This window comes from Anomaloglossus baeobatrachus, chromosome 6 (assembly GCF_048569485.1).
Source record: "Anomaloglossus baeobatrachus isolate aAnoBae1 chromosome 6, aAnoBae1.hap1, whole genome shotgun sequence".
NCBI classification, from domain to species: domain Eukaryota; kingdom Metazoa; phylum Chordata; class Amphibia; order Anura; family Aromobatidae; genus Anomaloglossus; species Anomaloglossus baeobatrachus.
The window spans coordinates 159,569,298-159,581,223 of NC_134358.1; the positions used below are offsets into that span (position 1 = coordinate 159,569,298).

Here is an 11,926-nt window from a genome sequence, read left to right on the forward strand (position 1 = left end):
ATGTGCGTCACGAATTCCGTGACCCCAATGATATCTCGTTAGCGATGTCATTGCGTGTAAAGCGGCCTTAACAATTGGGCAAAGAATTTTTTTTTATTATATTAATATAATAATATTATTAATATATATATATATATATATATATATATATATATATATATATATATATATATATATATATATATATATATATATATACATACATACATACATACATATACATATATATATATATATACACACACACATATATATACACACACATATACATATGCATACATATACACACGTACACATACATACATATACAGTGCTGGCCAGAAGTATTGGCACCCTTGCAATTCTGTTAGATAATACTCAGTTTCTTCATGAAAATGATTGGAATCACAAATTCTTTGGTATTATTGACTTTATTTACTTTGCTTGCAATGAAAAAACAAACACAAAAGAGAATGAAACAAAAATCAAATCATTGATCATTTCACACAAAACTCCAAAAATGGGCCAGACAAAAATATTGGCACCCTTAGCCTAATACTTAGTTGCACAACCTTTAGCCAAAATAACTGCGAACAACCGCTTCCGGTAACCATCAATGGGTTTCTTACAATGCTCTGCTGGAATTTTAGACCAATCTTCTTTGGCAAACTGCTCCAGGTCCCTGAGATTGGAAGGGTGCCTTCTCCAAACTGCCATTTTGAGATCTCTCCACCGGTGTTCTATGGGATTCAGGTCTGGACTCATTGCTGGCCACTTTAGTAGTCTCCAGTGCTTTCTATCAAACCATTTTCTAGTGCTTTTTGAAGTGTGTTTTGGGTCATTGTCCTGCTGGAAGACCCATGACCTCTGAGGAAGACCCAGCTTTCTTACACTGGGCCCTACATTATGCTGCAAAATTTGTTGTAGTCTTCAGACTTCATAATGCCATGCACACGGTCAAGCAGTCCAGTGCCAGAGGCAGCAAAGCAACCCCAAAACATTAGGGAACCTCCGCCATGTTTGACTGTAGGGACCGTGTTCTTTTCTTTGAATGCCTCATTTCCCTGTAAACTCTATGTTGATGGCTTTTTCCAAAAAGCTCTACTTTTGTCTCATCTGACCAAAACATTTTAGGCTCTCAGGTAAGTTTTGGCAAACTCCACCCTGGCTTTTTTATGTCTTGGGGTAAGAAGTGGGGTCTTCCTGGGTATCCTACCATACAGTCCCTTTTCATTCAGACGCCGACGGATAGTATGGGTTGACACTGTTGTACCCTCGGACTGCAGGACAGCTTGAACTTGTTTGGATGTTAGTTGAGGTTCTTTATTCACCATCCGCACAATATTGCGGTGAAATCTCTCGTCAATTTTTCATTTCCTTCCACATCTAGGGAGGTTAGCCACAGTGCCATGGGCTTTAAACTTCTTGATGACACTGCGCACCGTAGACACAGGAACTTTCAGGTCTTTGGAGATGGACTTGTAGCCTTGAGATTGCTCATGCTTCGTCACAATTTGGATTCTCAAGTCCTCAGACAGTTCTTTGGTCTTCTTTCTTTTCTCCATGCTCAATGTGGTACACACAAGGACACAGGACAGAGGTTAAGTCAACTTTAATCCATGTCAACTGGCTGCAAGTGTGATTTAGTTATTGCCAACACCTGTTATGTGCCACTGGTAAGTTACAGGTGCTGTTAATTACACAAATTACAGAAGCATCACATGATTTTTCAAACAGTGCCAATACTTTTGTCCATTCCCTTTTTTATGTTTGGTGTGGAATTATATCCAATTTGGCTTTAATGAAATTTTTTTTTTCTTTTTTTTTCTTTGAAGACAAATTAAATTAAGATAATACCAAAGAATTTGTGATTGCAATCATTTTCAAGAAGAAACTGAGTATTATCTGACAGAATTGCAGGGGTGCCAATACTTTTGGCCAGCACTGTACACACAGTACAGACCAAAAGTTTGGAGACACCTTCTCATCTCTAGAACAACTATTAAGAGGAGACTTTGTGCTGCAGGCCTTCATGGTAAAATAGCTGCTAGGAAACCACTGCTAAGGACAGGTAACAAGCAGAAGAGACATGTTAGGAATGGACATTCGACCAGTGGAAATCTGTGCTTTGGTCTGCCGAGTCCAAGTTTTAGATCTTTGGATCCAACAACCGTGTATTTGTAGAAAAGGTGAACGGATGGACTCTACATGCCTGGTTCCCACCGTGAAGCATGGAGGAGGAGGTGTGACGGTGTGGGGGTGCTTTGCTGGTGACCCTGTTGGGGATTTATTCAAAATTTTAGGCATACTAAACCAGCATGGCTACTACAGCATCTTGCAGCGACATGTTATTCCATCCGGTTTGCGTTTAGTTGGACCATCATTTATTTCTCATCAACAGGACAATGACCGCAAACACACCTCCAGGCTGTATAAGGGCTATTTGACTAAGAAAGAGAGTGATGGTATGCAACGCCAGATGACTTGGCCCCCACACTCACCAGACCTGAACCGAATCGAGATGGTTTGGGGTGAGCTGGACCGCAGAGTGAAGGCAAAAGGGCCAACAAGTGCCAAGCATCTCTGGGAACTCCTTCAAGACGCTTGGAAAACCATTTCCGGTGACTACCTCTCATCGCTCATCCAGAGAATGCCAAGATTGTGCAAAGCAATAACCAAAGCAAAAAGGTGGCTACTTTGAAGGACTTAGAATATAAGACATATTTTGAGTTTTTTCACACTAAGCATTTCATTCCACATGTTTTCATGCATAGTTTTGATGACTTCAATGTGAATCTACAACTTTTAGAGTCATGAAAATAAAGAAAAAACTCTTTGAATGAGGTGTGTCCAAACTTTTGGTCTGTAGTAATTATATATAATATGATTAACAAACATATTTGTGGGGGTTCAGGGAATGCGTGCGGGGGGGCGGGGCCAGGCGTCCAATGCGTGAGGGGGCGGGGCCTGGCCGAGCGGCCAATGAGTGCGGGGGGGGCCTGGCCAAGCAGCCAATGCGTGCGGGAGGCAGGGCCAGGTTGAGCCAAGCGGCCAATCCGTGCGGGGGGGGCGGGACCAGGCGACGGTTGTCACTGTAATGACGTCCTTTTGCAGCAAGACAGGCAGACAGCAGACAGAAGCAAATTATTATACACACATATATATACATATACACACACACACACACACACACATATATATACATATACACACACACACACATATATATACATATTACACACAATATTATATATATACATATATACACATACACACAATATTTATATATATATATATATATATATATATATATATATATACATACATACATACATACACACACACATACATACATACACACACACATACATAATATTATATTATTACATATACATATATATATACACATACACAGTTAGGTCCGGAAATATTTGGACAGTGACACAATTTTCGCGAGTTGGGCTCTGCATGCCACCACATTGGAATTGAAATGAAACCTCTACAACAGAATTCAAGTGCAGATTGTAACGTTTAATTTGAAGGTTTGAACAAAAATATCTGATAGAAATTGTAGGAATTGTACACATTTCTTTACAAACACTCCACATTTTAGGAGGTCAAAAGTAATTGGACAAATAAACCAAACTCAAAAACAAAATATTTTTATTTTCAATATTTTGTTGCGAATCCTTTGGAGGCAATCACTGCCTTAAGTCTGGAACCCATGGACATCACCAAACGCTGGGTTTCCTCCTTCTTAATGCTTTGCCAGGCCTTTACAGCCGCAGCCTTCAGGTCTTGCTTGTTTGTGGGTCTTTCCGTCTTAAGTCTGGATTTGAGCAAGTGAAATGCATGCTCAATTGGGTTAAGATCTGATGATTGACTTGGCCATTGCAGAATGTTCCACTTTTTTGTACTCATGAACTCCTGGGTAGCTTTGGATGTATGCTTGGGGTCATTGTCCATCTGTACTATGAAGCGCCGTCCGATCAACTTTGCGGCATTTGGCTGAATCTGGGCTGAAAGTATATCCCTGTACACTTCAGAATTCATCCGGCTACTCTTGTCTGCTGTTATGTCATCAATAAACACAAGTGACCCAGTTCCATTGAAAGCCATGCATGCCCATGCCATCACGTTGCCTCCATCATGTTTTACAGAGGATGTGGTGTGCCTTGGATCATGTGCCATTCCCTTTCTTCTCCAAACTTTTTTCTTCCCATCATTCTGGTACAGGTTGATCTTTGTCTCATCTGTCCATAGAATACTTTTCCAGAACTGAGCTGGCTTCATGAGGTGTTTTTCAGCAAATTTAACTCTGGCCTGTCTATTTTTGGAATTGATTAATGGTTTGCATCTAGATGTGAACCCTTTGTATTTACTTTCATGGAGTCTTCTCTTTACTGTTGACTTAGAGACAGATACACCTACTTCACTGAGAGTGTTCTGGACTTCAGTTGATGTTGTGAACGGGTTCTTCTTCTATATATATATTATACACACACACACACACTTCGCTCTAAATTTATACCAATGTAATGCCACTGTTCAACATGGTTGTTTTCTTTGTTCTTACTAGGAAATGTTTAGTCAATGAAATGTATCATGATTTTTTTCTTCATATTACAAGGTGACATTACTAGCCATCTAGTTACGTCTACCCTTAAAGGGATTGTTTAGTCTAAATAAGCCATTCTATGACAAACATACCTATCCCCTTGCAGAGGCTCTCCTCTCTAGCGAAGGCTGCGCTGTCTTGAGCTAGAAACCTCCCTCAACAACCTCAATAAGCCCTAACAAGGCATATGGACCTGGGTTGTCTGACTGGGAAAACACTTCATAGGTCTTAATTATGGCTGTTCAGTACCGTGACATAATTCTGAGCTGGAAAGCACTGAAATGTTGGCTCTGTTGCAAAGAAACTCCTTAGATCTTAAATTGCATTGAGTAACTATGGTCAATCCTCAAAAAGCAACGAATAGGCAAGAAAATATTGATGTCAATCAGGATTTGGTCCAGAAGTTCAAATCCATCATGCCAAGCCTAGGAAAATAAGGGTCAATACTGTAAATTTTGAGTCTGTGTGTAAACTTTATGCATTTGTCAAAAAGAAGGTTTAATAATTTTTGACATGCTTACGATTGTACTTCTGTAACCATAGAAACATCTGAATAAAAGATCTAAAAAACAAAAACAAACAACCCCCAAAACACTGAATTAGCAAATTTGATGAAAATCAAAATGTTTTGGTTCCAAAACTTTTGCCTACGACTGTACACCAGAAGCCCACTGAAGGTCATTTTGTAGGGCTCTGGCATTGCTCCTCCTGTGCTCCCTTGAACAAAGTAACAGATACCAGTCCAGTGCTAGGTTAATGCTTTTATACGACCATGATCGCTTCTCATATTATGGCCTATGTCCTGCTATCTGCTCAATACTCTTATGACCATGCTGAGAGACACTTGCAACCTTCTTAAGGTGGAATTTATGGAAGTCTTATCCGGGAGGGGCTGAACTACTTGTGCAACCTCCTGTCCTCTAGCTACTACCTCCCTAGACCAGTAGTGATCAGGAAACTAGCAAAACGCAAATGAAGGATAGGCCTAAGCCACATGGCATGAAAATCGCACCGAGTGGAGTGCGATAAAACATCGCATTCCACTCGGACCAATATCAGCCTTTGTGTCAGCACCCATGAGCGATTATTCTCTCGGCCGCAATCGGACCGAGAAAACAATCACAGCATGCTGCGATTGTAATGCGAGACTCTTTCGCTCGCACCCATTCAAGTCTATGGGACGAGAGAAAGATCACACTGCACTCGCAGTACACCCTCCCTCTCCGCCTCCGTGCCGGCCCGCGCCTCTGCAGCACTGGCCCGCCCCTCCTCAGAGACGGCCCGCCCCCCGCAGCTGAGGTCTGATCGCACGATCGGACCTCAGTCGCAGGGACACTCGCATAACACTCGGCTTGTGCTGTGCTGCCAGTATGAGCCGAGTGTCATGCAAGGATCGCATAAGGGGTGCTTCACACATAGCGAGATCGCTGCTGAGATCGCTGCTACGGCACGGTTTTGGTGACACAACAGTGACCTCATTAGCGATCTCGCTGTGTGTGACACTGAGCAGCGATCTGGCCCCTGCTGCGAGATCGCTGCTCGTTACACACAGCCCTGGTTCGTTTTCTTCAAAGGCGCTCTCCCGCTGTGGCACACAGATCGCTGTGTGTGCCAGCGAGAGAGCGACAAAATGAAGCGAGCAAGGAGCAGGAGCCGGCATCTGGCAGCTGTGGTAAGCTGTAAACAGGGTAAACATCGGGTAACCAAGGTGGTTACCCGATATTTACCTTAGTTACCAGCCTCCGCAGCTCTCACGCTGCCTGTGCTGCCGGCTCCGGCTCTCTGCACATGTAGCTGCAGTACACATCGGGTTAATTAACCTGATGTGTACTGTAGCTAGGAGAGCAAGGAGCCAGCGCTAAGCAGTGTGCGCGGCTCCCTGCTCTCGCGGTTATGATCGCTGCTTCGGCTGCTGTGTTTGACAGCTAAGCAGCGATCTTAACAGCGACTTACAAGGTCGCTGTTACGTCACAGAAAATGGTGACGTAACAGCGACCTCGTTGTCGCTGTCGCTTAGTGTGAACCAGCCCTTAGTCCCAGTGTGGCCCCAGCCATAAGGAAAGAGTAATTGTTTATGGGCAGAGCTGGTAAAGATAGTCCCTTTATGGGGTTTGTCTTTGTGTTGCCTCTCAAGTGTACGCGTCACAAATCATTTCCACCTGTTTTGGTACAAATGAAAAACAAACAATCACCTGTCCTTGTAGTTTAGTGCTATATTCTGATGTTCAGATGATCCTTTTTTTTTTAAGCAGGGTATTTAGTTTCAATAAATTAAATCAGACCAAAAGGAAGCAAGGAATGCAAAAAAAAAAATAAATAAATAAAAAAAAAGCAACCCCCACCATCACTACAAAACTATGGGAAGGCCTCACCTGGGCAATCCTGGATGGGATCAAATCAATTACCATTTGTTACTTGTACTAAGCCGTGGAAAAGGCTTTCCTGGTGAGGCATCCAATTTGATCTCTAGAGTATTTAAGCTCACTTACACAATATTGCAGCACTGGGAACAGCTTTAGGTTGGGTGGTACACTTGCGAGTGACTCGTGCGAGAATAGTCGCATCACCCAGCACGACTTGCAGCTCTCCAGACAGAATTGTGCATCTGTCTGTATTTCTATGTGGCTACACGCTCCTGTCCGGAGAGTGGCAGGCTGTGCTGGGTAATGCGACTTGATTCTCGTGTGAGTCACTCGCAAGTGTCACACCGGCCTTATTTTGATCAAATACACTACCTCATTACTGCACGAGCCATCTTGGAAATTGGCACCAAATTTTTCAATTATCCTGCACATGATCTAGATGTTCATGCCAATGGATTGATAAATTACATGCTAGTCTATTTCCACGGCTTTAGATTGGGGCCTGACTGAGGTCTCGTAGCATACAAGTGTCAGTATTCAGACTAAATACCAACAGTCACATTACCAGCACATTTTTACCATAAGCTGCATAGTATATGTATTATGAACCAAGCTTAAGGGGATTTTCTTGGTTTCATTTGACACGTCAAGTATGCTAGACTTTCACAATTCTTAATCTTTTCAGGAAACAAACAGAAATTTTGGGTACAATCACATACATTTATTTTGTATGAGAACCCATCTCTTACCTATGTCCAGGATTCGGGTTTGAAGAGCAGATGTAAATAGAAAAGGTTCATCTTTACAAGACCTAATCACTGCCCCAACCAGTGCGGAGTTTGTTGCCAATATACAAGCATTTTCTTCATTCAGATTAACGCCAGCCATGGAAGTAACATCATTTATATCATCTTCTTCCCTAACACACAAACATTTAATTACAGCAAATATACACAAACAATTATTCAGTACTCTGAAATATTATACTACATAAAAATTGTACATAATAGTGCAAAAAAGAAATTATATTATATATTATACATACATCTCACCACCCCACACCCACTCCCCCGCAAACCAACCCCTTCCCCCTCCCTGCAGAGGAGACAGATCGATTCCCTAGTCGTATGGTCACTACAGCTTTCCAGTGTGGCCTGTTTATATAAGGTGCTCAATATAAGGAATAACAGTGGTGGACACCTTTGTAATACAAAACTTTGTTCACACCAGCATGCCAAATAATTTGTTTTTCGAACAGGAAAAAAATTGGATGATTTTTCATCAGCATAGTCATTGACGTCCACAGGTCATTCATTTTTATAAAATTAAACCAGGCCAAAACACAGGTTTCTATATTAATTGGATCAGCTAAAAACCAATGCTGTGTGAATAGTGCCTACATTGCATCCAGTTTTTTAATAGCACACCCATCCACTGAACATGTATAGGCAAGTCATCTGAAAAACGGAGAGACCAGTGCATGCTGCAAGATATGTTTCACACAGACGGTTGGTCAGTGTGGAAAAACATTCATATGAACTAAGCACCTAACATCCAGCCTGTCACTGCGCACGTAACTATGTACAATTTGTGCAGAATCCATCGTGATATTTTGGTGAGGAAATTTAGCGCTTAATGCAGATGACAGACTTTGGGATTCCAGGGTAAAGCACCGTAAAAACTAATATACAGTGTTCAGGTTGAGTTTTCGTGGTTTATTTGCCAAGTTTTGCGTAGAACATAGTGAACTATTAGGCTATGTCCGCACGTTGCTTTTTACCTGCTTTTTTGCTGCTTTTTCAACTGCAGCGTTTAATGCCAAAATGGTTGTGTTCTGCTTTTCAAGCAAAGTCTATGGGAATTTGGGTTTCTTGTCCGCACTATGCAGTTCAAACTGCAGCCTTTTTGTTGCAGAACTTTGGTCAAAAACTGAGCTTTGCAGTGCAAAACCCAAATGGCAAAAACAATTGACATGTCAGTTGTTTTTGCCATTTGGGTTTTGCACTGCAAAGCTGAGTTTTTGACCAAAGTTCTGCAACAAAAAGGCTGCAGTTTGAACTGCATAGTGCGGACAAGAAACCCAAATTCCCATAGACTTTGCTTGAACAGCAGAACACAACCATTTTGGCATTAAACGCTGCAGTTGAAAAAGCAGCAAAAAAGCAGGTAAAAAGCAACGTGCGGACATAGCCTTAAGTGCTCTACACAGCACAGTCCTGTTTGTCATACTATTTTAGATCATTTTTTATTTGACCTCAGTTTTGGAGCAATGAATGGAGAGGTTTTGCATACATGTCTATGACTCTCCATTCCTAAGGATGTTCCTTAATACTGACATGCACAGATAAGAAGTTCCATCTGTTAAGGTGGTGTCACACACCGCGACGACGACGACAACGACGTCGCTGCTACGTCACCATTTTCTGTGACGTTGCAGCGACGTCCCGTCGCTGTCGCTGTGTGTGGCATCCAGCAACGAGCTGGCCCCTGCTGTGAGGTCGTTGCTCGTTGCTGAATGTCCTGCTTCATTTTTTCGTCGTCGCTCTCCCGCTGTGAAGCGCACATCGCTGTGTGTGACAGCGACAGAGTGACGAAATGAAGCGAGCAGGGAGCAGGAGCCGGCGTCTGGCAGCTGCGGAAAGCTGTAACCACTGTAAACATCGGGTAACCAAGGGAAGCCCTTTCCCTGGTTACCCGATATTTACCTTCGTTACCAGCCTCCGCCGCTCTTGCTGCTAGTGCCGGCTCCTGCTCTGTGCACATGTAGCTGCAGTACACATCGGGTTAATTAATGCCAAATTCAGAGGTGCATGCCTGAAATTAAGCTTGGTGCATCTTTTGGGATTACCAACTCAGAAATGTACTCAGATTATGGGCAGGAGTAGATTTCTGCTATAATTATACAAAGTTATTGTGTAAATGAGCATTGCACAAAAATTGTGATTTTTATATGCCAATTTTCTTACATAAAAATGTTCTTACCCTTAACGTGTTTAGTTACAAAGAATTATTGCCCCTCATTAAGAAAAAAAAAAAAATACAGAAGTTCTACAGCTCGAAACCAGACAAGTAAGGGAAGAACATTTCTTAAACACTACTGGCTTCAAAATGTCAGATGTGTTTAAGATTTGAACTCTATGTATTGCAGTTTTATTTTAGGCATAGAAGCCTACGAGGAATATGTAAGAGTGCTAATCAATTTCCATAAGGTTTTTCTTTTGCACAGATCTCTCAGTCCATTCTGACTGATCAATGCTGCAGGATTTGTTTCAGTCACAGTAACAGTAACCAGGTCCTTGCTGTTGGCACTGAAGTCACGCAGATCCTCAGTGTTAAGATCTTTCCTACGCAGCTGGCAACCCTACAAGGCCATTTTATCTAAAAACTGAGGTCTGTTTGCCAACAGCTGTTAGTGGACTTACTTTCTTGAAAACACAACTTGCTCTAAGATTTTCTGCCACAGATGCACAGAAACTGCAAGATGATGCTCAGTCTGAGGAATCTCAGAGCAATTTAGGGGCTTTCACTGTACAAGGACATCCGTGCATTACACTAGAATATAAAAGTGGTGTCTCAAAGTTGTTCATATTTTTAGTTTTATTCAGAATAGAATAAAATCTGTAGTTGACGTGTTGGCGTAAATTGTAAACTGTAGTACAGTGAACACGGTAATATTGCACATTAAAAATGTTAAATTTTGAGATGCCTATAGTTTATTACAGATTCTTTTCTCCAGAAAGAAATTTGCAGCGTCACTTGTGAAAATAAGGGATATTCAGAATTACACAATATTAATAGGACTAGATGGTGTGGCAGTTGGGAAACCATAATAAATTATTTGCTGCCATCATCATTTATACTTAAAGGGGTTCTCTGGACTTAGAATAGGTTCCCAATATCAGAACGATGGGGGTCAGACACCCACCATCACAAAATCAGCTTGAAGAGAATAGGAGCCAAGTTCCTGCCAGCAGCTAGTAAATCATGAACAAAGCTAAACTGTTCAGCTCCATTTACTGTTTACATCTGCAGCAACCAAAGCGGAAAACACCTGATCAATGAAGGTAATAAATCTAGTTTTGTCTTTTCATCTAACATTCTAGATGCATTGAAACAAGGAATAAGGTTAGATAACCAGCTGGATATGAGCAAGTTTCTATTCATTGACCGCAATCTGTTTATATTATATATACACATATATACACAGTACAGACCAAAAGTTTGGACACCTTCTCATTTAAACAGTTTTCTTTATTGAGATGGTCTTTATGGGTGGAAACATTTATGCCTAGTCTGCATATAACAGCCTCCTGACATATAATGATTATTATTTCTCTTGTATATTATTGTTTTTGTTGTTCCAAGTACATTGGTGACAAAACGTTTGATGGTAATACTTTTGAAGCATTGGCCATAAAGGCGACACTTAACTGTTGTTTTTTTCCTTTATGTCTATTCCTTTTTCCCTTTCCCTAATTCCTCCCTTATTCCTTGTATGTCTTGTATTAAAATTTGTAAAATGTTAATAAAAAGATGCAAACCAGTAAGAATGGCTTTTGTATGAAGTATTAAATAAATTTCAGTAGGCGTGTGCAATACTTAAACAAAAAAAAAACAAGTTTTCTTTATTTTCAGGACTCTGAATTAACACATGTGGAATGAAATACTTAACAAAAAATTGTGAAACAACTGAAAATATGTCTTATATTCTAGGTTCTTCAAAGTAGCCACCTTTTGCTTTGATTACTGCTTTGCACAATCTTGGCATTCTCTTAATGAGCTTCAAGAGGTACGGTAGTCACCGGAAATGGTTTTCACTTCACAGGTGTGCCCTGTCAGGTTTAATAAGTGGGATTTCTTGCCTTATAAATAAGGTTGGGACCATCAGTTGTGTTGTGCAAAAGTCTGGTGGATACACAGCTGATAGTCCTACTGAACAGACTGTTCGAATTTGTATTAAGGCAAG

At 41.2% G+C, this 11,926-nt stretch overlaps 1 protein-coding gene across 1 annotated transcript in view; it reads right to left on the minus strand.

The window, feature by feature from the left end:
• TAF4B (TATA-box binding protein associated factor 4b) overlaps window positions 1–11,926 on the minus strand; it is a 141,980-nt gene that overhangs the window by 39,902 nt on the left and 90,152 nt on the right. The window contains exon 10 of the mRNA XM_075316370.1: window positions 7,710–7,879. Within this exon, the coding sequence (XP_075172485.1) occupies window positions 7,710–7,879 (170 nt within the window). The remainder of the gene's footprint in view (window positions 1–7,709; window positions 7,880–11,926) is intronic.